The 22,500-nt window shown below is 36.2% G+C and overlaps 2 protein-coding genes across 2 annotated transcripts in view; one reads left to right on the forward strand and one right to left on the reverse strand.

Annotated features, from left to right (window-relative positions):
* The window catches only part of LOC138027566 (EH domain-binding protein 1-like), a 31,495-nt gene extending 22,553 nt beyond the window's left edge, over positions 1-8,942 (reverse strand). The window contains exons 1-7 of the mRNA XM_068875112.1: positions 8,749-8,942; positions 4,825-4,882; positions 4,335-4,430; positions 3,883-3,939; positions 3,463-3,644; positions 2,056-2,207; positions 182-350 (exon numbers count right to left, since the gene is read on the reverse strand). Coding sequence (XP_068731213.1) covers positions 182-350; positions 2,056-2,207; positions 3,463-3,644; positions 3,883-3,939; positions 4,335-4,430; positions 4,825-4,882; positions 8,749-8,858 — 824 coding nt within the window. The 5' untranslated portion in view covers positions 8,859-8,942. The remainder of the gene's footprint in view (positions 1-181; positions 351-2,055; positions 2,208-3,462; positions 3,645-3,882; positions 3,940-4,334; positions 4,431-4,824; positions 4,883-8,748) is intronic.
* A 108-nt stretch (positions 8,943-9,050) lies between these two features.
* LOC138027095 (ras-related protein Rab-14) lies at positions 9,051-20,638 on the forward strand. The gene is made up of 11 exons (XM_068874604.1): positions 9,051-9,126; positions 9,542-9,606; positions 12,719-12,772; positions 13,689-13,803; positions 13,911-13,973; positions 14,103-14,169; positions 15,092-15,133; positions 15,533-15,578; positions 17,031-17,061; positions 18,929-18,997; positions 20,085-20,638. Exons 2-11 carry the CDS (start codon positions 9,552-9,554, stop codon positions 20,194-20,196), a joined length of 654 nt encoding a protein of 217 aa, XP_068730705.1. The 5' UTR covers positions 9,051-9,126; positions 9,542-9,551; the 3' UTR covers positions 20,197-20,638.
* Positions 20,639-22,500: the final 1,862 nt, after the last annotated feature.

Here is a 22,500-nt window from a genome sequence, read left to right on the forward strand (position 1 = left end):
AAATGAGATATTGAGAAAGAAACAAAGATGCCATAATAAAAGTACATGTAATAAATTATAATCATGTATACATATATACAATAATTATAGTTGGGGAAACTGTACAGAACTCAAATCAACTCATCAAATCTTAGGTTGTTTCTTGATGGGAAAATCTTTTAGGAAAACCTCTGGATGATACCTCTTAAGAGCATCTTGTTTTCTTTGTGCTTCACTCACAATAGCCTTGACATTTTCTCCCAATGCAGACTTTGACCTTATTCTGTGTGTTTTCTTGTCTTTACCACCAAGGGGAGATGCGGAAAGTGAACTGGTAACTTTAGAGTCAGTTTGCTCCTTTAATTTTGCAGCTGTGACAAAACAAAGACGATTGTCCTAATTTTCCCTTACTGTATATGCAGATAAAAAGACAATTTCTCAAGCATGACTGTATTGAATACAGAATTAACTGCTTAATGAATTGTCAATAGTTTTAATCTACTTGTCTTTAAATGCAGCTTTAATAATTATAGTTTCAAAACCCTTCTCAAAAAAATCAACTGCTACATGAACAATATGTTGAACTTCTCATTCTAGTTAGACAGCTACTTCAACATCCTGGCTACCAATTTCTCCCTTATGTAGGTTATCCCAGAACATAAAAAGCTGCATAAAATAATGCACAACGTGTATTTGTAACAAACTTTTTCCTATGTAAAAAGCTGCATGAAATAATGCACAACGTGTATTTCAGTTTCCCGTTGTTTAACTGAACATGGAATACAAATAAAATTTAATGTAATGGCCATGAATACATGTAAATGCATTTCACATGTGCACATATGTAGATGCATACACCAAAATGGTGCATGCATTTTTTGTGTTGGATGCTTATCTCCGAGCTACACTGTAATTGCCCAAGGTTCTAGACAAAATTAATTGCAAAAAAAAATGGTGTCAAATATAGCACAATGGGACAAATTGGTTTGAACAGCAATGAATGCAAACTTATAAAGTTAACCATTCAAGATCCAACGTTTTTACACTCTTGACTCATGGCATCTGACAGGATGCAGCGATGTGGATCCGCGTGATCCTCTACATAATTACCATATTTTCCGCATAAAACAGAAGAAATGCCTGATGTTAGTGGTAAAGCAGCTGCTTATCATCCTCAAAAACATAAAAGCCAGAGATTGACTATTTGAAACCCTTAAATGTATTTGAAAGGTTGTAAGCAGTTTCCAGCATTTTTCGCAAATGAGCCTGAACACTTGTTAAACCGTGTTATAAACATACCCTTGGATTGAAATTAAAAACAAAACATTATCTGCTCACAATTTTGCAACAAGAGGTGAAACTTTACTTGCAAGTTACAGTTGCAAATTAAATTGTATTATTTGTAATCGTAGGGAAAAGAGGAGCCCGTACTACATGTGTAACAAAAACCACTGGAAATGGTGAATGATCGAGGGAATGGATTGCAGTCCAACCACATTACAATTTTGCTCCATACATGTATCTCCAAATTGAAACAAAATTCATGACAACAAACAACAATTTTTTATAGAGCGCTTTGTTTACTTTAGCAAAAGTTGCGGCAAAATGCCAACTACTAACCCTTTTAGTTCAACGGTGAAAGCTGGTCGCAAATTGGTGACTCCTCCAGGTATTTTAATTGCAAAGAGGAAAAAATTCAGGTGCAAATGCGACTGTACATGTCTTGGACGCAATTTTGAGTCCTGATTTACCATAAGCATGGAAATACATTTGATGGGCCTAATTATTAGTTTTATAAATTGTTTAAATTTCTGCATAATTATAACTCATGTTTACGCATAATATGGCCAAAAATTGCTGCATAATCTTATCAGAAACCCAGTCTTATCTATTGTCTTCTGAAGGGAGACCATAAGCAATACAATATGATCATGAACCAGCATCAAACAATATCTGATTGCCCATGTGGTAGCATTGTGAACGTATTTTAAGTTAAGCCATGTAGTACTTTTGCCCAAAATTGATATTGAAGTTTCCATTCTGTGAAAGCTCCATAATATATATAATTTTGTGTACCTGGAGAGAATTTTACGTTGCCAGATGACAAGTTTCTTTTGTGCCGTAACCTTGGTGATGGTGCCACTTCCATATCATCATCATCATCCAAATTGAAATCTGCTGTATCATTCAAACTCATCATGCTACCAATACTGATCATGTCATCATCACTGTAGCAAAAAATGATCATATTAAGTACTTGTGCAGAAAATGCTTTTCTTAAAACAATTATCATCCTATAATTAAATGTACTTTTATCCCCATGGTAGATGATAATTATTATTAGTGATCCAAAGGTTTGACTCCTAACAAGAGAACCCAGTAATATTTTTAGAATACTTCAGTTAGTCTACATGCAATTTCTTACAGCAAGTCCCGTCAATTTTTTTTTCCAGGAAAGAAATTAAGACCCTGTTTCACTTATTAATTTGTATTCTAGAATAGGATTATAATCTAATGCCTCTGAAGTAAACACTGATATTACAATGATTAACAGACATTAAAAATGAAATAGTTGATCCAATATGAACTTCAGAGTCTGCAAGTTAGTTAAATGCGGAATCAGCACGCAAATGGTTAATAATATCAATATAATAATAATTATTCATTCAAAACATTTCCCCATTTCTGATTGGTTAAAACCACACACATAATTCACCATAACCAGCTGCTGTTCACCAAATTTGGAAAGAAACTTCGTCATATTGAATCAATGACGTCACAAAGGCAGCCCGCTGCAGATTATTGAACCAGTGACGTCAAAAGTGCAGACCGCTGCAAATTATTGAACCGTTGACCAAAAAAAGCTGGGGACGAGATTGTGTTATTTTTGTTGAGCAGCAAAATGGCTGCGAGTAGGTTTAGACAATATTTTGAATGAAAAATAAAGCAATTATTGAATTCGGCTTTCGTAGAATATGAAGAATTCTGCAGATCTCGGAGGATGTTATCCACCCTCCTCGACCTGCAGCATTCTTCATATCCTACTCAGCCTCGTTCAATAATAATATTGCTAATTATTGTATTGATATAATGAATATATTGACAATGATTTATAATAATAATTATTAATAATTATTGATCATAATAATGGCATGCTATTTATCAAGGGGTTTCCTGGGCTAAAGTAGGAAATGTACATGTACACTGTAGGCTACTAATAGAAAGTTGGTAAGACGGACAAAATACTGCCAAATCTCATCAAGGAAGGGGCATTACGGCAAAGGTGGGTTTGAAGTCTGGTGAGCTAAACACCACAATGGTGTAACTGATAAGAAAAAAATTTTGGGAAAAAAAGGCAAAAATGTTGTTACAGATCTTGATTTCCTGTTGGCATCTAATCTAATAGGTTATCCAGAATGCCGTAGCAAAGCAGATAATGTACGAAGTCTGAATTCACTTGTTTACATGTATTTTAATACTTACGTTGCCATGCCCTCTTTGATCAGCACACATGACAAATTTAAGTCAAGTGAAGCCGAAACCAGTTTTTTACTAGCCACCTTCAAGGTGAGTGTGATATCGAATGTTCGACTCTCTGTGCTGACGTAATCTGCCATATTGATTACCCCAGTGGCAATGGGCTTTCTTCGTCCAGTCTGGGATTCCTACAAACGATGAATCATTCATTTCCATCATCATGGATATTCAAGATGTCAATTTATTTTACTTTAATTCGATCAGTTTTATTCCACAAAAACATTAAAGGACTAACGATTGGCCAAGTGTTTAGGGTACTGCACTTGAGATCTGGTGGTCAGAGTACAATTCTCACTCTGATTACTCATTAGAGTTGTTCTGAGTACTAGTAGTTATTTTTTCTATCTACATTCATGTATTACTTACATCTTCAATAACAAACGTCCACTCCTTGTCTTCAAACTCACTGTCTGGTTTTGAGTCCTAACCAAGATTTAACGGAAATAAAAATTCACCATACTTCACAACTTCTGATACAGCCAGACAACCTGGGCCCTCAGTTAAGGCTGAGCTTATCCAGCACAATATTGAATAATGGTTATATAGTACACAATAATAATTACACTTGGCAGTCATGACTGTAACTCACTTCAGTGTTGAGAAGTCTTAAAAAGAGTCCTGGTATGACATTAGGCTTCATGAAGCCATGAAGATGGCAAGACTGATGCTGCTGCCATGCACAAAAAATTTCACTTCATTAATTTAATGTTTATCTCAGTGTATCACAGCACAGGCCTGATGGGTCTTTAATTTCTAGGCTCATAACAGAGACTTAAGTTACCTTTTCAGTGTATCACCATACATTGTACACCATATACCTTATAGAGGGTGACCGTAATGTCAACAGGTTCTGGTTCCGGCCAAACAATGATACCCCTGAATGGATTGCTGATATTGGGCTGCCACGACATTGCCTAAGAAAAACAGTACCTAATGATTCTATAAATGAGTTTCGGAAAACACAGCAATTATTAAGAACACAGACAAAATTAATTGCAAGAAAAACTGAGTTTACATAATGCCAATTAAAGAACTATGGGTCACAAATATTGATAGCAAAATTGAGCTCCAAGCACGCTTTGCTGGCCCACCATTCAACCATTATGGAAACTGTTGTGCTAGCATAACAATGGCCACACAATATTCAACTAAATGAATGATGCGAAACAGTCACCCACCCACCCACTCATCACCTCCCCAGGCAAAAGGGCTCATTGCTTGTGTCCAAGCACAACAATGAGGCCAATTACTATCAATGCTGTTGCAACTCTAATTAAACATCCCACCAAATATTGACCACAACTGTACCTTGATAGCTTTCCTTCTCTTCCGTCGCATCCACACCACAACTAGTTTGTTTGGTAACCTGTAGATAACAAGAAATTAATTACACAAATGAGGTTCACAGAGCTTCAACACATAAACTATGTTGTCTGGAAGATATTTCTTTCAGCAAGAGACTGGTTTAAGGCACCAAAGCCAACAGTCAGGGCATGAAATTGCCACCAATACAGTCACACTTGCAACTAACTTTTTTCCCTTTGTGACTAAAATATCTGGAGAAGTCGCAAATTTGTGATTTGCTTTCACCTCCGCTCTTTTAAAACAAAAGGGTTAGCAGTTGCTAAAGAAATGATAAAAATATTTGTTTCTTGACGTGAATTTTCTTTCAATCTGAAGATAGTGTAATTGTAGCATAATTTCGCTGAGATGTTACGTGCACAATGCAACTCTATTCCTTCTATATCATTCAACTTTTCAGCGGTTTCCTTAACACAAGTATTGTGAGCTCATATTTTGTTTTGCAACACCACTGACAACATGACACAGCGGCTAAAATTTGCAAAATTGAGACTAAATTTTCGTATATTGTCGCAAAATTGCGACTGGATTTTTTTTTTGGTAATTTCAAGCACTGAGCAGTAATTTAACTGGAATTGATTTTGGCAGTCAATGGCGTTTGTGGACTTAAAAATAAGATAACATCATTACCCAAACAAGAGATCTTAATGTGTATGTTTGGCTTGAATGACAGCAAAAAATTGTTGTTATTTTTAGCAGTGATACACACTGGATAATTTGGAAGGTTGCTGTCATTAGTCTTTAAAACAAAGCCACTAGCTTGACAGATGTTTGCTTGAATGAAAGAGACTGCCTCATGCATATAACACACTAAACAGAATTTCAAAATGGATGAAAATTAATTTGCCTCAAAACATAGCATATTCTTATTTTTGGCAAAACCGATTCTCATCCAAAGAGTAGACTACTAGGATTGTGAAGAATGCTTCCATTGATCTACAAAGAAAGAACCCCATTTTCACACAGGGGTTTTAGTAAGAACTGACAGCTGGTAAAACTTGTCTGCTTTTCGACTTGAATTTGCAGCCTCCTTTGATTGACAAATTACCCTATATTTTACAAATAACAAGAGAAATGTGTGCCACAGAGCATGAACCTTGGATTAACCAAGCTTTGTTCGTAAAAAAGCCAAATAATCTTGCTCCTAAATGCAAGAAATCATTTCTAAGGGAAACAAAATTCAGACCCCTCTAGGAGCAAACGCATATTGGCACTTGTGGTCCCTTCTGCAACTGTTTAAATTTTGCCACATATATATTTGCATTCGTATTAAAAACCCTGCGACTAATGTTTGTTTGGCCTTTAGGGACCAATTCACATCTATAAGCCAAAACAAAAATATTAATGTCTAGATGCAAGAGGCTACTGTACATTTGTAAACTTTGAAAAAGAAAGAAAAACATCTGGCAACAGATTGGTGAGATTAATTTTAAAAGAGTTTTCTAAAAGTAAACAATTTTAAAATATTTCATTCATGGAAGGTCTAGGCCATAAACACAAGCATTTCAATCTCTTTACAGCAATTTGAACTAGTTGCTCCCAAAATTCGAACCAAAAACTCATTGGGCAATAAGGTGAAGCTGTCATGGTTCAATTTTTTTCTTGATTAAAATAATAATTTATTGTTCAAACCAGTACAATTTTGATTTGTCTTTGTGTAAAGGCAAAGGAAAAATCTCTTATGGAACTAGTTTTTTTAAAAGTTTAGTCCAAGGAACCACAACATAGCAGCAAGGAACAATGCAAATAGGCCATTTTCAAAATATCAATATTCAGCTTGATTAGTGAGGTAGAGAGGATAATTATATAGAAACAATAGAAATAGGTTGCAATGGATGTGAACTTTAGATATTAGCATATCATCCACTTTCCTTTGTCTTTGTCCTCTAAACCTCTCTTTCAAGCTGAATTTTAACCTGTTGACTCCCAGGGCTTCCCCATTGATGAGTAAAACCGTCTGGCGTTAGACAGAGTAAAATAGGCCTTATCATGGTTTTCGACACCACCTTGACGGGTAGGCAAAGCGGTCAGAAATTACAGTGTTTATATGGAAATCCGATAGCAAATAACTTCTTCCAAAATTGAATTTTTCACAATTTCTGAATCGCAACGTTAAAATACTAGGTACATAGAAGATTGTATTCACCAAGTTTGAAGTATGTAGCTTGGCTAGAAGATGCTCAGTTAATTTTTTTGAATTTTTCATACATTTGTCTGTAAATTTGGCTGGGTAGACAAACGTCTAGATGCAGTTCGCGGGGGGGGAAAAATTTTAAGACTAATGTAAGGAAAATAAAAAAAAATAGCTCAGCCACTTATAGGAAAGCTACATCCTTCAAACTTGGTGAATACAATCTTCTACCTAGTATTTTAATGTTTTTATTCACAAATTGTGTAAAATTCAATTTTGGAAGAAGTTATTTGCTATCGGATTCCCATACAAACACTGTAATTTCTGACCGCTTTGCCTGCCCATCAAGATGGCGTGGAAAACCGTGATAAGGCCTATACTACATGTAAGTCTGACCAGTTTAGGCCGGTTTGGGTGTGAAAGGGTTAATATACCGAAAGTGGTCTGTTGCATTGCTACCCAGGAGCCTTTGTCCAAGAGAAACCAATAAGGCAAACGGCAAATAACAGAACGGAAGCTGCTAAAATACAAAAAAAACCGGCTAGCTTTAGAGAGCTTCTACACTACCAAAATTGTTACAGTTTATCAAATTCCCTTGTAACAACACATGATTATATAGTCTAACTTAAATACTGTTATTTAAAAACAAGAAAACAATGTATCTAAAAAAAGAAAAAAATTATAAGGACCTGGAAAGGTACCAAATTTTATAAGTCAGGGCCCCATGGAAATGCCAATGCACAGCTGTGCAAACTTCCTGCACTAAATCCCAAACTTTTACAACAGATATCACTTACATTCTGTTTTTAGAAGGCTGAAGGTTAAGGGCTAGCTTTAAGAAATACTTTTATTTTCTATTGTTCTACCACTCATGAATTTTGCAAGGTCACCAGACAAATAAACATGAAACTGATTTGAACAATTTTCAAGCCTTGAAAAAAAAACCAACAAATTTGCAATACTCCCTTGTTTTGGAAAACACCTAACTTTGAAAAGCTGTGAACCTAAACAAACCAGTCACTTCAATCATCAATAAAAAAAGGTCACACATGTTGAAGAAATGACAGACTTGAAATTCCATAACTAGACATGGATGTAAGTCTCGTGTTTTTAATGCCCCATCAGTGCTTAGCTGACTAATTATTCTTGAAAATGAGAGACTCTTATCACGCTTGAACGTCCAGTAAACGGAATTCGACGTTTATAGCTATTTTAAAAGCGCTATGTCATTGTTGAGCTCCAATGTTTCTTTCAGTTTCACAAAAAAGTTCACAAACAAATAAAAGTCAACCTTGAAAGCGTAAGTGAAACTGAGAGAAGCAAAAAAAAAAACCCCTCTGCAGTAAATTTCTAATTGATCAGGCGTTGAAATTTTTAAAGCGACATTTTACAAGATATTCAACGCAATAATTTTGATAGAAGCTAGACTGGCCAAAATAACTCAGACGATGACGGCGTGATCTTTGTTCAAAAGATTAAAGTCTGAGTAGGCCGACTTAACGGCGTTCACAACAAAATGCTATCATGCCCGGATACATTTTGATACGCCTGATCTGGAAATAGCTAGAATTTTAGTGAAGGTCCGAAAATTGGAAAATATCTGCTTGGGTGAGTAATAAAATTCTCACGGTATCAAAAACAACATAGGTCAGAATACATACAGTCATAAAGGACGCACTGTGAAATGACTAGACGGCCGTACACAATTAATTAACATGTACAGGATTCTTCACGCTTACCATTTTCCACCTCGCACACACTCAACAGAGAGCGACTGATAAAATGCAGTGAATTGAAATTTGGATGCTTTCTTCCCTACACGTTGTAGCCTTTTCCAAACGGTAGTCATTTCCCATTTACTCACAGAGTAAAATTCACTATCGCTTACGAATCTCCGGAGTTCAGTACACTTCAGTCCACCATTGCTAGAAATGTGTACGAGCTGTGCGACCACGTAATTTTCTAGGACTACTCGGATTTCTCGGATCATCACCGAACCGTTTTCGGTAAATCCGAAATACCCCGACTTCTCCTACCCACAATGCTCACCAAAATTTATCACACGGGATCCGCCATTTTCCTAGATTTTGGTGTTGTGTTTTTCTGTTACTTTCCAGGTAAGTGCTGTGAAAGAGCTATTTGGTTACCTCCAGCTATATGATTGCAATTCTTTTCTCAATGCTTGTGTTCTCATTTGTTCTGTAGAGTAATCGTTCGGTCTGGAGTTATTCATGAATAATAATTCTGCGGACCTCATATTTCACGTGTTGCTTAAAATCCAACAAAATATAGATCTCTTTTAGGAAGTTCACGAACAATTTGTTTACAGCGACGTCTAAACTCTAGTAAAGTATATTTGGTTATTATTTTTATTTCTCACGAAATCGCTATCAGGAAATTTGTGAGTTAAAGCTTAAAAAAAGATCAGTGTAATGTACATTTGTCAATTATCGAGCTAAATAAAATTAAAAGGAAGTACTTTTCTTTAATTTACATTTTACTAACTTTTTTACTGCTCCTTTTGTTTTGTAGTGTTTTTAAAATGGCGGCAACGGGACCTTACAACTACTCTTACATATTCAAGTACATCATAATAGGTAAGCTAAGATATAAACTTGGCTTTCGCATTTCTTGGTTTGTTGCTTTCTTAATATTGCAGTAAATAACAATTTTAGGCATAAATTATTTATTCTGCGGTTTGTTATGCCAACAGTGGTGAAATTTAAGTGGCATAATTTTATATTTGCATCTGCCATTATTACTGGGCCTCAGATTAGTTAATGTTACTTTGTCTTTTCTCCGTTTTCAAAATGTCCATCAACTGCTCTCTTTGCAGATGATAAATACAACAGAAATATTAAATCTGACTAGGTTACGTACTGTAATCCAGTTAGTGACAATTGCATTAAATCATCATCAAGGCTTGACACTAATGGTAGCCAACTAGCCACTGGCTAGTGAAATTTCAGTTTTGGCTAGTAGATGTTGAGCTTCCACTGGTCATTGGGGCCAGTAAACATTGTGAAGCAGTGGAGTTCTGAATGAAAACAAAAATGAAAATTATTTCTTATGGATAAAACAAAAGGAAAAAATAGAAACCTTAGAAAATGATAAGTTGAAGAAAAAAATAAAGAGGAAACCAATGCGGATTACAGTTTCCCCATGCCACATTACGAACGATTAATCGCATGTGAAATAATGCGGAGCTTCTCGGCTGCTGTTTCCATAATTATGCGTGTAACTCCGTCGCAAACAATCGCAAGCACCTTCCGAGAGCTTGATCACAAACAGTTTTGCCGATATTCGCCAATGATCGCAAACAAAACGCAAGAGAGAAGATTTTCTATTGTTACATCTTGTTGGCGACGAGTGACAATGGTAAAGCGGGGAACACAATCGTCAACTGTTTCTGATTGTTTGCGATCAATCGATGATATTTTTGTGTACGTGATAGGTTTTGACGAATTAGAGGCAAGCATTAGTAATGAAAATGGCGTACGATTCAGGCAATGGGGATACTCCTCAAAACAGTGAGAATTTAATGAATATCATAAGGGAATACCCAGCCAAATATACTTGTTAAGTTCTTGATCGCAAAGAGCCAGTTCCTACAGTATAATTAAATTTTGATAGTGACTATGCTGCAGCTGCAGCTGCAGCTGTATATGGAAATAGGTCACATACTTGTTTAGAAATTGAATCCAAATGTAACTTATTTCAAATTAAAAAATAGAAAGAGATAACAAGGAGTGACTTATCTCGTTTACTAGGAATGGTGAATCTCGCATAAAAAAGAGAAAACTTGTTCCAAAAACCATTCAAGCATAAAATGCACTGATTGCTGTTTGAAACAATTAAAAAGAAAATCTTAAATGAGGGCAAGTCTGTCCTTTTGAATAGCTCTAATCAAAGGAACAGCCTTTCCACAGACCTCCAAACGAGCAGTTTAGTTTTTTGTGCACGGTTTACGTTTTAATTAACTTTATTCTGGATTTTCCATACTCCAGTGCATTTGTGAGTTGCAAAGTTCTGTGAGAATTAGCCTCAAGGCCACGAAAACTTTGCCTCGGTAGGAAAATATGGGAGGCCGTACATTCCGGCATATTTGCGCCACTGTTGTGAGGATGGATATGAAAATATGAGAATATTTACTAAAAGTGTGAGTTGTATTTGCAAATGTGGAATTTTTTTCGTGATAATTTTACAAATGAATGAAACTGCGCATGATGAAACTGGCTAGTTCAAATTTAGATTTGGCTAGTGAAATCAGACCTGATACTAGCGACTAGGCTAGTAAGCTAAAAAGTTAGTCTCAAGCCCTGATCATCAAATCTATTTATCCTTGGATTTTAGAGTAGCTTAGTGTAACTATCTCTGAGCAATTATCCTCCCAACCATGATATACTACAGACGACAGACTCGTCACAGCACCTGGAACTCCATGCCATACTCTTTGCAAGTAGTGTATGTGTTCTTTTACATCCCAAGGCTTCTGCCTAATGGTCGGTCAGTCGCCTGGGGCACCTTCTTTGCGAGCGGGGTGACTAAATTTCTGAACGAGTAGCCCGAATATTAATGCACGCCTAACTTATCACAAGGTGATTCATCCTCACTTTCTTGTAAATTGGATCCCAGCTGGAGATAAAGCTATGAAAAAAGCGATGTGGTTGGAGAGAATGTACAGTAGTTAAGCAAATTCAACAAATAAACGACTCTTCAACTTGTAAACTTGTAGCGTGCAGAGACCGGGTTGCAATGAGATTCCCAAATATGGAAATGCTGCCTCCACATGTTCAATTTGTGCACTCAAAGACAGTTAAATTTGTGCGTGTGAATTTGCGGAAAGTTATGCGACAAAGGAAACATGTTCTCCCCATCAGCTCTGAAGAGACTTACTAGTAAAACGGGGTAATATGATTGTAATGTGATTTCTTAACTTCAAATTAAATACTGAAGAAAGAAAATATTATTTGTTTTGGTGATGTCTGCACTACTTTAATGTGCTGCACATGTGAATCTCCCTTTTCCCGTGTAAATTGCTAAACCAAAAGACAGTAAATTATTTTGTGAAGTATGCTTTTACTTGTACTTTTATTATTCCGACGTGGAATGTTGATTGGTGACGGAAAGGATCAAGAATTGTGACTACTATCGCCCTTGATCTTGAAGATAAACAGAGTTTAATTGAATTGGAAAAATGTGATTGCTTTATTCACTTCGTTTATAAATACGACGTTTATTGTCATAAGGTACACATCAGTTTTTTGGTAAGTCATGGGTGGCACATTGAAAATATGACTCTGGCTACTAACTTTTAATGTTGGGAGCCCGAAGGGCTTCCGGAAAATTTTCTTAGGCAGCAGCCTTGCATCCCACAGGTTTCTGAACATTCAAAGATTGTGAGATGGGGCCTACGGTTTATCGCCCTTATCCAAGAATACAATGTACTAGGGAGTCTAACCATTTGCAGATGTCATTACAAAGGGGGCACTTTCTCCTTAGTTAATCAAAGACCCTAGATGTTAGCCTGGCTGGTGTTTTGATCCCATGACCTCCCCACTGAGATTTCCGATGCTCAATCAACTGAGCCAACCGGTCGGCGGTCCACAGATTCAAAGATTTCCAATTCATAAATACATTTTAGGAGAGTTCTGTATCTGGGTGTTTAGTTTACCCATTAGATCAAATTATTTTCTTCATGTTTTGCAGGTGATATGGGTGTAGGCAAATCCTGTTTATTACATCAATTTACAGAAAAGAAATGTAAGCATTGAAAACTATCTGTTTGTAGTTATGAAACAAGAGAATGTACCTGTAAAGGGTGAGGACTGTTTATAAATGCATCAGCAGTAAAAGGCTTTTTCTAGGGTTCTGTGCACTTCCTTGATCTTGCCCTCTTTTCCTGAAAGGCCTAACAAAGCAGCTGTAAGTGATAACCAGCATTCAAGGAAGTCAAAAGTACTTTTCATAACATAATTCTGTGTTTTGGGACATGGAGATTAGTTTCCACAAGGCTCCTGTAGCTCATCGGTAGAGTGCCTGAATTAGGAATAGCAAGGTCTTAGATTCAGTGCTCGAAATTAGCAGTGGTCGTCCGAGATGACCAGAAAGTTTACCAGACGACCAGTTTTTGGTACAGTAAAAAGCCTGGTCGCCGAGAAAAGAAATTGGACGACCAAGCCTAAAATAATATTGAAGGTGAATTAATCATAAGCAGTACCCAACTTCCTTGTTGGTTTTCTATTAATGCTGGTTAGTAGTGTGAAGTTAATGATAATTTATTTGCTGCAGCTGAGTACATGTACTTTGAATATCTGTAGCCTTTACAAAACATTGTCAGATAGGAAGATGCAAGTGGGAATATCGCAAACATGTGTAGGCAATGGCAATCAGACACCATTGTGGAAATGCCAACAAATGCAACCATATTCATGGGTTTGGTTGCCCGACTTTTGAAACGGGACAACCTGGATTTTTTAATTTCAAGCGATGTACAGTGTAGGTTTGACTTCTGCAAAGGAGTACTTGTATCGCCAAGTCACAACCAAAAAAGGTCATTTATTCTCATACAGCTGTATCTGAGAATTTCCCAGATTTTGTAAAGAAAACTACATGTAGATTTTGTATTTCCCAAATATCATACAATTGAATATTAAACTTGTCATGATCTCTTTCTTAGTTATGGCAGACTGTCCGCACACCATTGGTGTAGAGTTTGGCACAAGGATAATTGAAGTTTCTGGACAAAAGATTAAGCTCCAAATATGGGATACAGCAGGACAAGAGAGATTTAGGTACATCAGAATTTACTGATAACAGCGGCACAAAACCAACAGCAAATTCAATGTTGTGTAAGAAAGATGTTAGGGATGAATGCTGACTGTTTCATTCAAATATGCAGAGCTGTGACGAGGAGTTACTATAGAGGTGCAGCTGGTGCTCTCATGGTGTACGATATCACAAGGTAAAATAAAAGATCATATCAACCTGCAAAAATACATCCAAGCGTGCATAAAAGTTTAAGTTACACTGTAATCAATTTTATCAAATTTGTTTCTGTTGTTGACTAACATTGAAATTTTTGTCATTGTAGGAGAAGTACTTACAATCATTTAAGCAGCTGGCTCACTGATGCAAGAAATTTAACAAACCCAAACACGGTAACACAGATTTTATTAGTTAACCTGACTTGAGCCTGCGATCCAATCGAAACTCAGTACCTCGTCAGCGGTCAACATACCTAATTATTTTCTCATATAGATGGATTGCCATCTTACTCATGGTGCTCTGCGTGAGCACCTTTGGTGCGCAGAGCTCTGCTATTGCTGGCTCTCAGCATCAGTGGGCAATAAAAGATAAATGGGATGTCAAAATTGTTGAATATTGAGCACTAAAATAGGTATTGAGTGGAAGCCTGTAAGCTTAAGTTGCACAGGTAAACTGTACTTAAGTAAGGCTTGTTTACAAGTTTATTGTGCAAGACGCATTTAATAAGTACCAACAAACTTAGCAGCATGTTCAAGTGAAGTACTTAGGGTTTTGATCATCAAGTATTGTTCAGTCAAAAAATGATGCCCAACGTGTTTCGCCATTTTGCTTTTTCTTATGCACGTCACACATTGCTTTACCACTGTGACATTCTTGCAGAGTGGGTTAGTTAAATTAGTATTTAACAAACTTGTATCGTTAAAATAGTGCACTCACTTTATGTGCCAACCATGTATAGTGTGAGCTGTCTCTCTTTTGCTTCAAACTGCATGCATGGGAAATGATTGTGAAAACAAGTTACAAAATAATGTGATATGGTACAGTGTATATGTAGATCTGCAAGTGTCAAGTAGCAATTAAAGCTGTGAGCTGCTAGTTTTGTGGGCACCCCTTACAAGACTTGCAGCTTGCCACTTTGCTGCTGGCCATTCTTGTATCACATTTGCTATTTTCATGTTTGTTCACAATCAAACCATCGTAGTGTTTCAAGACTTTCTTCTGCTACTTACTCTAGACACTGTGTTGAAAATTTAAATTATTGGCTTATTCTTATATAGTTTGAAATTAAAAAATGGAACTTACTTGTGCTTACAGGTAATATTTCTTATTGGGAACAAGTCGGACCTAGATGCTCAGGTGGGTTACTATCAAGTGTATTTCTCACTTAACTAGGAACTACTTGTTCCAACACTGTTATCTGCATCTGTCAATGATTAAGTGCTTTGATCAATAACATTAGGTGCACTGATTGTACTTGATGTTATGGCGGCGAACTATTAACTTTTTGTGAGTAAAATTCACTTGTGAAAATTTATGACAAGTTTGTTAGGAGTGTGTGGATGAAAACATTGGATGTTTGAAGTAACAAGTTTGTCAGTCCTGCTCAGCTCCCGTAATCACTGCTACTGGGAATTCTGTGTAGATCATATAGGATCTGGTACATTTGTACATCTTTGGGGGTTTGCAGAATATCGATGCTTGTGAGACATGGTTCATGAAAAGTAAATAAAATTAATGTAGTTGTTTTCTAAACAGAGAGATGTGACTTATGAAGAAGCCAAGCAGTTTGCAGAGGAGAATGGCAAGTATAGATGATTAGTACAGATTCCTATTGAAACATACACTGCATGAGGATACATGTGGTAGGAATTCACATTATTTTTCAATGCTTCAAACCGCAAAGAAAAAGCTGAATGCATGTGCATCCCTTACTTCGTCTCATTTATTTTAGTTTTAAAGTACTCTCAAGTTAAAACAAGACATGTTTTGATCATTCAACAATCATCATCAGTTGCATTATATTATTACTTATTTTAGTAATGATGACTGATTTACATTATGCAGTAACTGACAACAAATAGAAGCGGGAGACATTAAGCCATACAGTTCTTAATGGCAACTAGGACAAACGAAAAATAAATGAAATAGAGTAATTAAACGAAAAGAGTTACCTAAGTCAATAAATAACTAAATAGATAAATAAGTAAATATACTGTATAAATGAATTTTAGAACAAAATATATTCATGTAGATTGGCATGTTTGACCTGCTTATGTAACTAAGGATTTCCCCAGTGGATATAAGCTGCCAGCTTCTTTTAGGATTAGCTGGAGTCTGTTTGAAGCTGAATCCAAACTGGGAAAGTATCGCTTAGACCAAAGTTTGCAACAAGCCTCTACAGCAGTCTGAGCTTTAACCACTTTGTGGCACAAGGGTAATTCTTATTACAGTCGAACCTCGATTATCTGGACTCGTCGGGACCTCAGTAAAAAGTCCGGTTAATCAAGAGTCCGGATAATCGAAAATATGAATATTAATGAGTCAACAATGTAAACAAAAGAAATAAAGATAGCACATTTTTAATTACAAAAATCTTCTTCTATGAACTCATGTACACTGTTTATAAATGAAAACCTATTCTGTTATAGTTTTATGAAAACGTATTTGTCCTTGTTCTTGCGTACATCGGAGATCTGTTGCTTGCTCATGCCAAATTCAAGTGCTAAATTTGTTCCCTTTTCTCCTTTATCAAAACGTGAAATAATTATTTGTTTGTCCTTTATCGAGAGAACAGATCGCTTTTGCTTCGAAGACATGCTGTCGTTTGAGTCGTGACCGTTGCATGCGTTTACATGACCCACGCTCATCGAACTGATCAAGCATGACATTCCCTTAGCAACAAAACAATACTGAACCAATCAAAATTCAGCTGAATGCATCAGAATGCTCTTTGTCGCCGAGCGCTAATAAATCTTTTGAAAGCGAAGCGGTAAATGCGCTGTTTTGAACACACTCTTCTTGATTTTAAACATTTTTTACCTCTAAAAGCTTTTGAGATCAAAGCTTATTAATATTCATGACAAAAACGGGACCAGAGAAAAAGTCCGGATAATCGAAAAGTCCGGATAATTGAGGTTTGACTGTAATCACGGAACTTTGGGCTGGTGTGGCAATTACCCGATATTTCCAAAAACACTTAACCAAATAATTTAGTATTATGAAAATCCTTTACTTTGCCTTTGTGTCCTCACAGGACTGCTCTATTGTGAAGCAAGTGCAAAAACGTGAGTATTTGTATGTAAATAATAATACTTATTGTTCTCATCACAACAAGTACACACTGTACCTTTCAGAATGGTTGTGTACAGTAAACTGTAAGGTTCAAGCTACTGACAATTGTTGGCAGACCATTAGATACAGAAACCAACAATAATAATAATGATTTTTATTAGTGTTTTGGTTATTATTATTATTATTATTATTATTATTATTATTATTATTATTATTATTATTATTATTATACACGACTCAATTCTCAACTTCATTGCCAATTCACTTCAACCTGTAATTAATGATCGCTCTTCACTCTATGCTGATGTCAATGGCTTTCCGAGTCCTTCAATTATAACTGGTGAAAATTATCGTCCAGATCTTCTTTTCCTAATACAGTCCAAGTGCCTATATATTCTAGAACTAACGGTTGGTTTTGAATCTAACCTTAAAAACAATGTAGAACGCAAAAAAGAAAAATACATGAAGGTGGTCAAAGACATGAGAAGTAACTACAGATCTGTCAAATTTGTAAACCTTTCCATGAGCTCCCTTGGTGTTCTCTCCAACGAATGCTCTATGTTTTTAGAAATGATAAATGACATTGGCATTGACAAAACGCAACAACACTATATAATCAAAAAAATGATAAGTCTCGCCATTAGAGCAACATATTTTATATTCTGTCGTAGAAATAAGACTTGGGATAGCCCAGACTTAATAAAACTGTAATATATATATATATATATATATATATATATATATATATATATATATATATATAAAATGAAATGACGTGATAAATTGATCATCAGCTAAAAGTGCTCAATGGGTTTACCAGAGCTTTGAATAGATACGTAGACTTGAACTAGGTCAAAAACATTTATTTGCTACTCCGAGTTTCATGCTTCTCACAAAGCAATCATCAGGCAACTGCCAAAAAGAAGGAATACATGGTGTTTTACAGTGATTTTGAAAATAACGGTAGCAATTCACTATAGGCTGGGGTGCATAGCAACGGTTAAACAATACAAACTGTTTCCAGTGAGCTGCTAAAAATAAGCCTTAAATAATTACGCTATTGAGAAGGAATTTCTTTGCATGTCTGCAACTTGTTACAAGCTCATTTCTGTTGTTAAGGGTCGCCAATTCTGGTCTACAAATTATCTGTGGGAGAAATACTATATAATTTGTAGACCAGAATTGGTGACCCTTAACAACAGAAATGAGCTTGTAACAAGTTGCAGACATGCAAAGAAACTCCTTCTCAATAGCGTAATTATTTAAGGCTTATTTTTAGCAGCTCACTGGAAACAGTTTGTATTGTTTAACCGTTGCTATGCACCCCAGCCTATAGTGAATTGCTACCGTTATTTTCAAAATCACTGTAAAACACCATGTATTCCTTCTTTTTGGCAGTTGCCTGATGATTGCTTCGTGAGAAGCATGAAACTCGGAGTAGCAAATAAATGTTTTTGACCTAGTTCAAGTCTACGTATCTATATATATATATATATTTTTTTTTTTTTTTTATTCATTTGTAAATACAGTATACAAGTATATCACTCAATTTCAAGCAGCCAGTTGTTAATTGCCTATACGTAGAGAGATTTACAGCTGTATTCGAAGACAAATAAATTTTCCATTATTATTATTATTAGTGGTTAGTGCCAATCACATTGCTGGGTATTTTAATCCATTCCTTTGCAGTGATTGGGTTAGGGTTTAGGGTTTAGGGTAATGAAAAAGGAAACTGTTGATTTGAATTTGAGCTTATGAGTCTTCAAGTTAATGATTGGTGTTATGATTGGTATTCATAAGGCCAAATCGTCACCTGCTAGTCTAGTACCAAAGTCAATGATTTTGTTTAATTTTCCCTAGTGGTGAAAATGTAGAAGATGCTTTCCTTGACACTGCGAAGAAAATCTACCAAAATATTCAAGATGGCAGGTGAGTGGAGTGATGATGATTAACTTTTGCTTATTCTTCTTTATACACTCACAAACAAATAAAAAAAACTAACCACAGCAACATTAATTTTGTGCAAGAAAATTGTGTTAGTTACGGCCAGAAATAAAAATGAAGCAACATCATTTGAATGTGCGAGGCACAGTGGTGTAGCTTGCTGGACCCTTGACCCCAGGCAGGGACATGTATTCTGGGTGTGGCTCTATCACAGTGTTATGTCTTTGGACAAGAAACTTTGCTCCTCACTGTCAACTCAAATGTATAAAATTAAAATTAATAGAAACAGGTGGCAGACTGTTGGGGATAGCCCTGCCTGTCCAGGGGAGGGGATGGGGGTTTAGTAGCAGTACTCTTAGTCACTTTATGCTACTAAAACACTGGAATAAGCCTCTGCCTTGTTGTGAGCCATATTACCTAGTTTTTGTGCCCCTTTGCCTTTTTGCAAATTAAATGAAACAAAGTAAATTTGTGATGTTTAAAGAATCACGTCATAGCTAAAGGATGATAATTTTAGTGTTGCAACTTTAAGTTCTTTTAATCCTCTGAATCAGCCGATTGCATTTTGTGATGTTGGCGTAAGTGTCCTGTAGTGGATAGCAACTGATACACATACAAAAATATTTTAAAGGAGTGCACATGACAGTGAAGTGGCATTTGGAAGTTTTAGTATTAATTGACGCTTAAGTTATAAGAGCCTCTCGTGATGCTCCATTTGGCATCAACACCATTCCAGCCATTGAATAGACCTCTTTATCTTGTACGTTTTGTTTTCCCATTTCAGACCACGTGATGTTCTCAAGGGAATTTTCCTTTTGTTTTTTCATAAGTTATGCATACATATTCACGTACATAGGACGACATTTGAAAGAAAGTTTTCCCTAGAGTAACATCACGTGGTCTGAAATGGGAAAACAAAATGTACAAGCTAAAGAGGTGACATTTTTTATGTTGGTTAACGTGGTAGACTAAAACCCAAACTTGTGTCCTACTCCGCAGGATGATCTTACCTTGTGAAGTGTCACTTACTGTGGTGTGTAACTGCATTTAATGTTTTTTCTCCTGTCTTTAGTTTGGATCTTAATGCAGCCGAGTCGGGAGTACAACACAAACCATTAGCAGGGAGGCCAGCAAACTCATTGCATACAGACCAGCAAGCAAACCAAGAGAAATGTTCATGTTAATATTTTATGCCAAGACCACAATTTTATTCCCATGTGATGAAGGAATTTGTCTTTATGGATCCAACTGTGAGACGGAAACTAGTTACTTGCAATATTGGAACCATGAAATGACATACCACAACATGCAGATAGCATAATTATTATACAGTAAATATTTTTTGGGTATGAAGTAGAGGAGGTTACTCAGGATGTTCACGGTCGGTTTGTTTCATGTTGTGGAAAATGAAAAATTCACAACAGAGATTCCAACCCTCCCAGGTTTTCTTGAGAATTTCTTTCAATCCCAAATAATAATGAATAATTCCAGCTTTTACAAATTGTCGACATTCTAAAATTTACAAAGTCGCTGTGTTTTGGAAGGAATTGGAAGGCAATCTAGGTGTTAAAACTGTGCACCAATAGGATTATAAAGTCTGCGAGAAATACAATATTTTTAAAACCATGAGCGATTTGTGGTGAAATGAGGGTGCATAATGTTTGAGTCAAGCTGACTAGATCAACTGCATCTGCTGCGGTCTTTACCTGAATTGAAACTAGAGCATGGTATCCAGAAAAATTGTTGCTCTCAGTTAATGAAAAAGTTATATAGATGAGGACGTCAGTGAAACAGAGAAACACTGAATTGATTATCAATATGCTTTTAAAGTCCCGCTGACTGGTGAATAAGATTTTAACCTCCTTTCTTTCTCCAATGGTTATGTTGTAGCATTTTGTAAAATGGGATCAGTCAGGAAGAGATGCCATTGCAGTAATTTTTAGTTGAAAAGAAAAGAAAAGAAAAGAAAAGGTTACGTATCTTAACTAGTTATCTTCCTGCGGTGATATCAAGAAGTTAGTTATGTTCGCATTAAACGTGTCATTTCCGGGCACAGGAATAAAAAGAACAAACACTTAAACCTTTCACTCCCAAGATCTGAAACTAAATTCTCCTTACTGCCATACGTTAGTTTTTATGTCAGTTATGGGAATTTGATAATCTAGACTAAACACCTCAGTGATAACAGTCTGCTCGACAATTTATTGAGTTTGTAAGGAGAACATTTATATCAATCACTCTTGGGATTGAAAGGATGAAAACTGTCAGAGATTAGAAAGATCCTAAGTTGCTTTTGGGCGGGTGTTGTCACTTTGCGTAATAGACGACGAGTCGACTCCGGAGGTACTCGAAGTTGTGTCAAGGGCTAACAAGCACTGCAACAACAGGATGAACCGAGCATGTTTTCAACCCGTTTCCAATTTTTGGCAAACAGCGTGCGACAGGTCACAAAATAACTTTAAATGCGATTTATTCGACCGGAAAATGGCAGCATTTTGTTTTTCAAATTGACACCTGAGAAATCACGCGGAAACCACTTGGCCTTTTTGCTCTGATCCTCGAAATAATTTTAGCCCGTTTGTGTGGAATTTACATTTTGGGAATTATTGGGTTTTTGTTATTCTAGTTTGCAAGCTTCGCTCTGTTGCCTTTAGAGGTATTTCTTTCTATTCCAAGAGGCTGCGACGGCCTTCTCGTTGAACAGTATCCAACATTTCTAAATATGTTGTATACTCTGCCCCTCGAGGTGGGATTTTAGACCATGTAAGAAAGAGGAGGGGGGGGGGGGGGGGGCAATATTGCAAGCGAAAAGACGCAAGATATGTGCTAAATTTTGGCAGCTGTCTATATTGATCTCGACCGCCTATTTTCAAACGCGTTTGTAATCAATTTCTTCAGACTCAAAGCAGTTAGAACTTCAAACATCAAATAGCCACACGTTACTGGATCAAAGGAACCACATTCCCTGTACGTACACGAATAAAAAAATGGTTTTGTGAGAAGTGTAAAAATTACGTCAGAAGTTCGTAAAACTGCTCCATTTCGAGTTCTTTGTGTAATCATTTGTTAATAGGTGGCTAAAAAGAAGGAACAAAATATATTATGGGGTTATTTGGTGTCCTCATCATATTCTTGAAATATGATGTGGACACCAATAGTGAAATGCTTCGCATAGTATAGTAGGACCTTAAATCTCTCTAACTTCGTCAGCTCAATGAGTGTTAATACGTAACTTGAATTTGTAATAAAGAAGTAAATAAATAAATAGCCAATCGGAAATTAGTGCGTCCAAAAAGTACTTGTTGCTTATTCTTAACGTGTTATGAGAGAAATAACAGAACGGTGGTTTTAAGTCGCACCTTCTCTAAGACCACTGTGGCCTTAGGGGTGTGATGGATTTGACCGTTAACGTTTGAGGGATCATCTTGCTTATTTTATGAATTTTCCCTAAGTAAAGATCCCATTAACCATTTTTAAAACAATACTGA

Source organism: Montipora capricornis, chromosome 2 (genome assembly GCF_036669925.1).
Source record: "Montipora capricornis isolate CH-2021 chromosome 2, ASM3666992v2, whole genome shotgun sequence".
NCBI classification, from domain to species: Eukaryota; Metazoa; Cnidaria; class Anthozoa; order Scleractinia; family Acroporidae; genus Montipora; species Montipora capricornis.

Coding starts and splice junctions, on each gene's coding strand:
- LOC138027095 (XM_068874604.1), top strand. CDS start 9,552: ATGGCGGCAACGGGACCTTACAACTACTCTTACATATTCAAGTACATC. Junction 12,773..13,688: donor TCAATTTACAGAAAAGAAAT/GTAAGCATTGAA, acceptor TCTCTTTCTTAG/TTATGGCAGACTGTCCGCAC. Junction 13,804..13,910: donor GCAGGACAAGAGAGATTTAG/GTACATCAGAAT, acceptor TCAAATATGCAG/AGCTGTGACGAGGAGTTACT.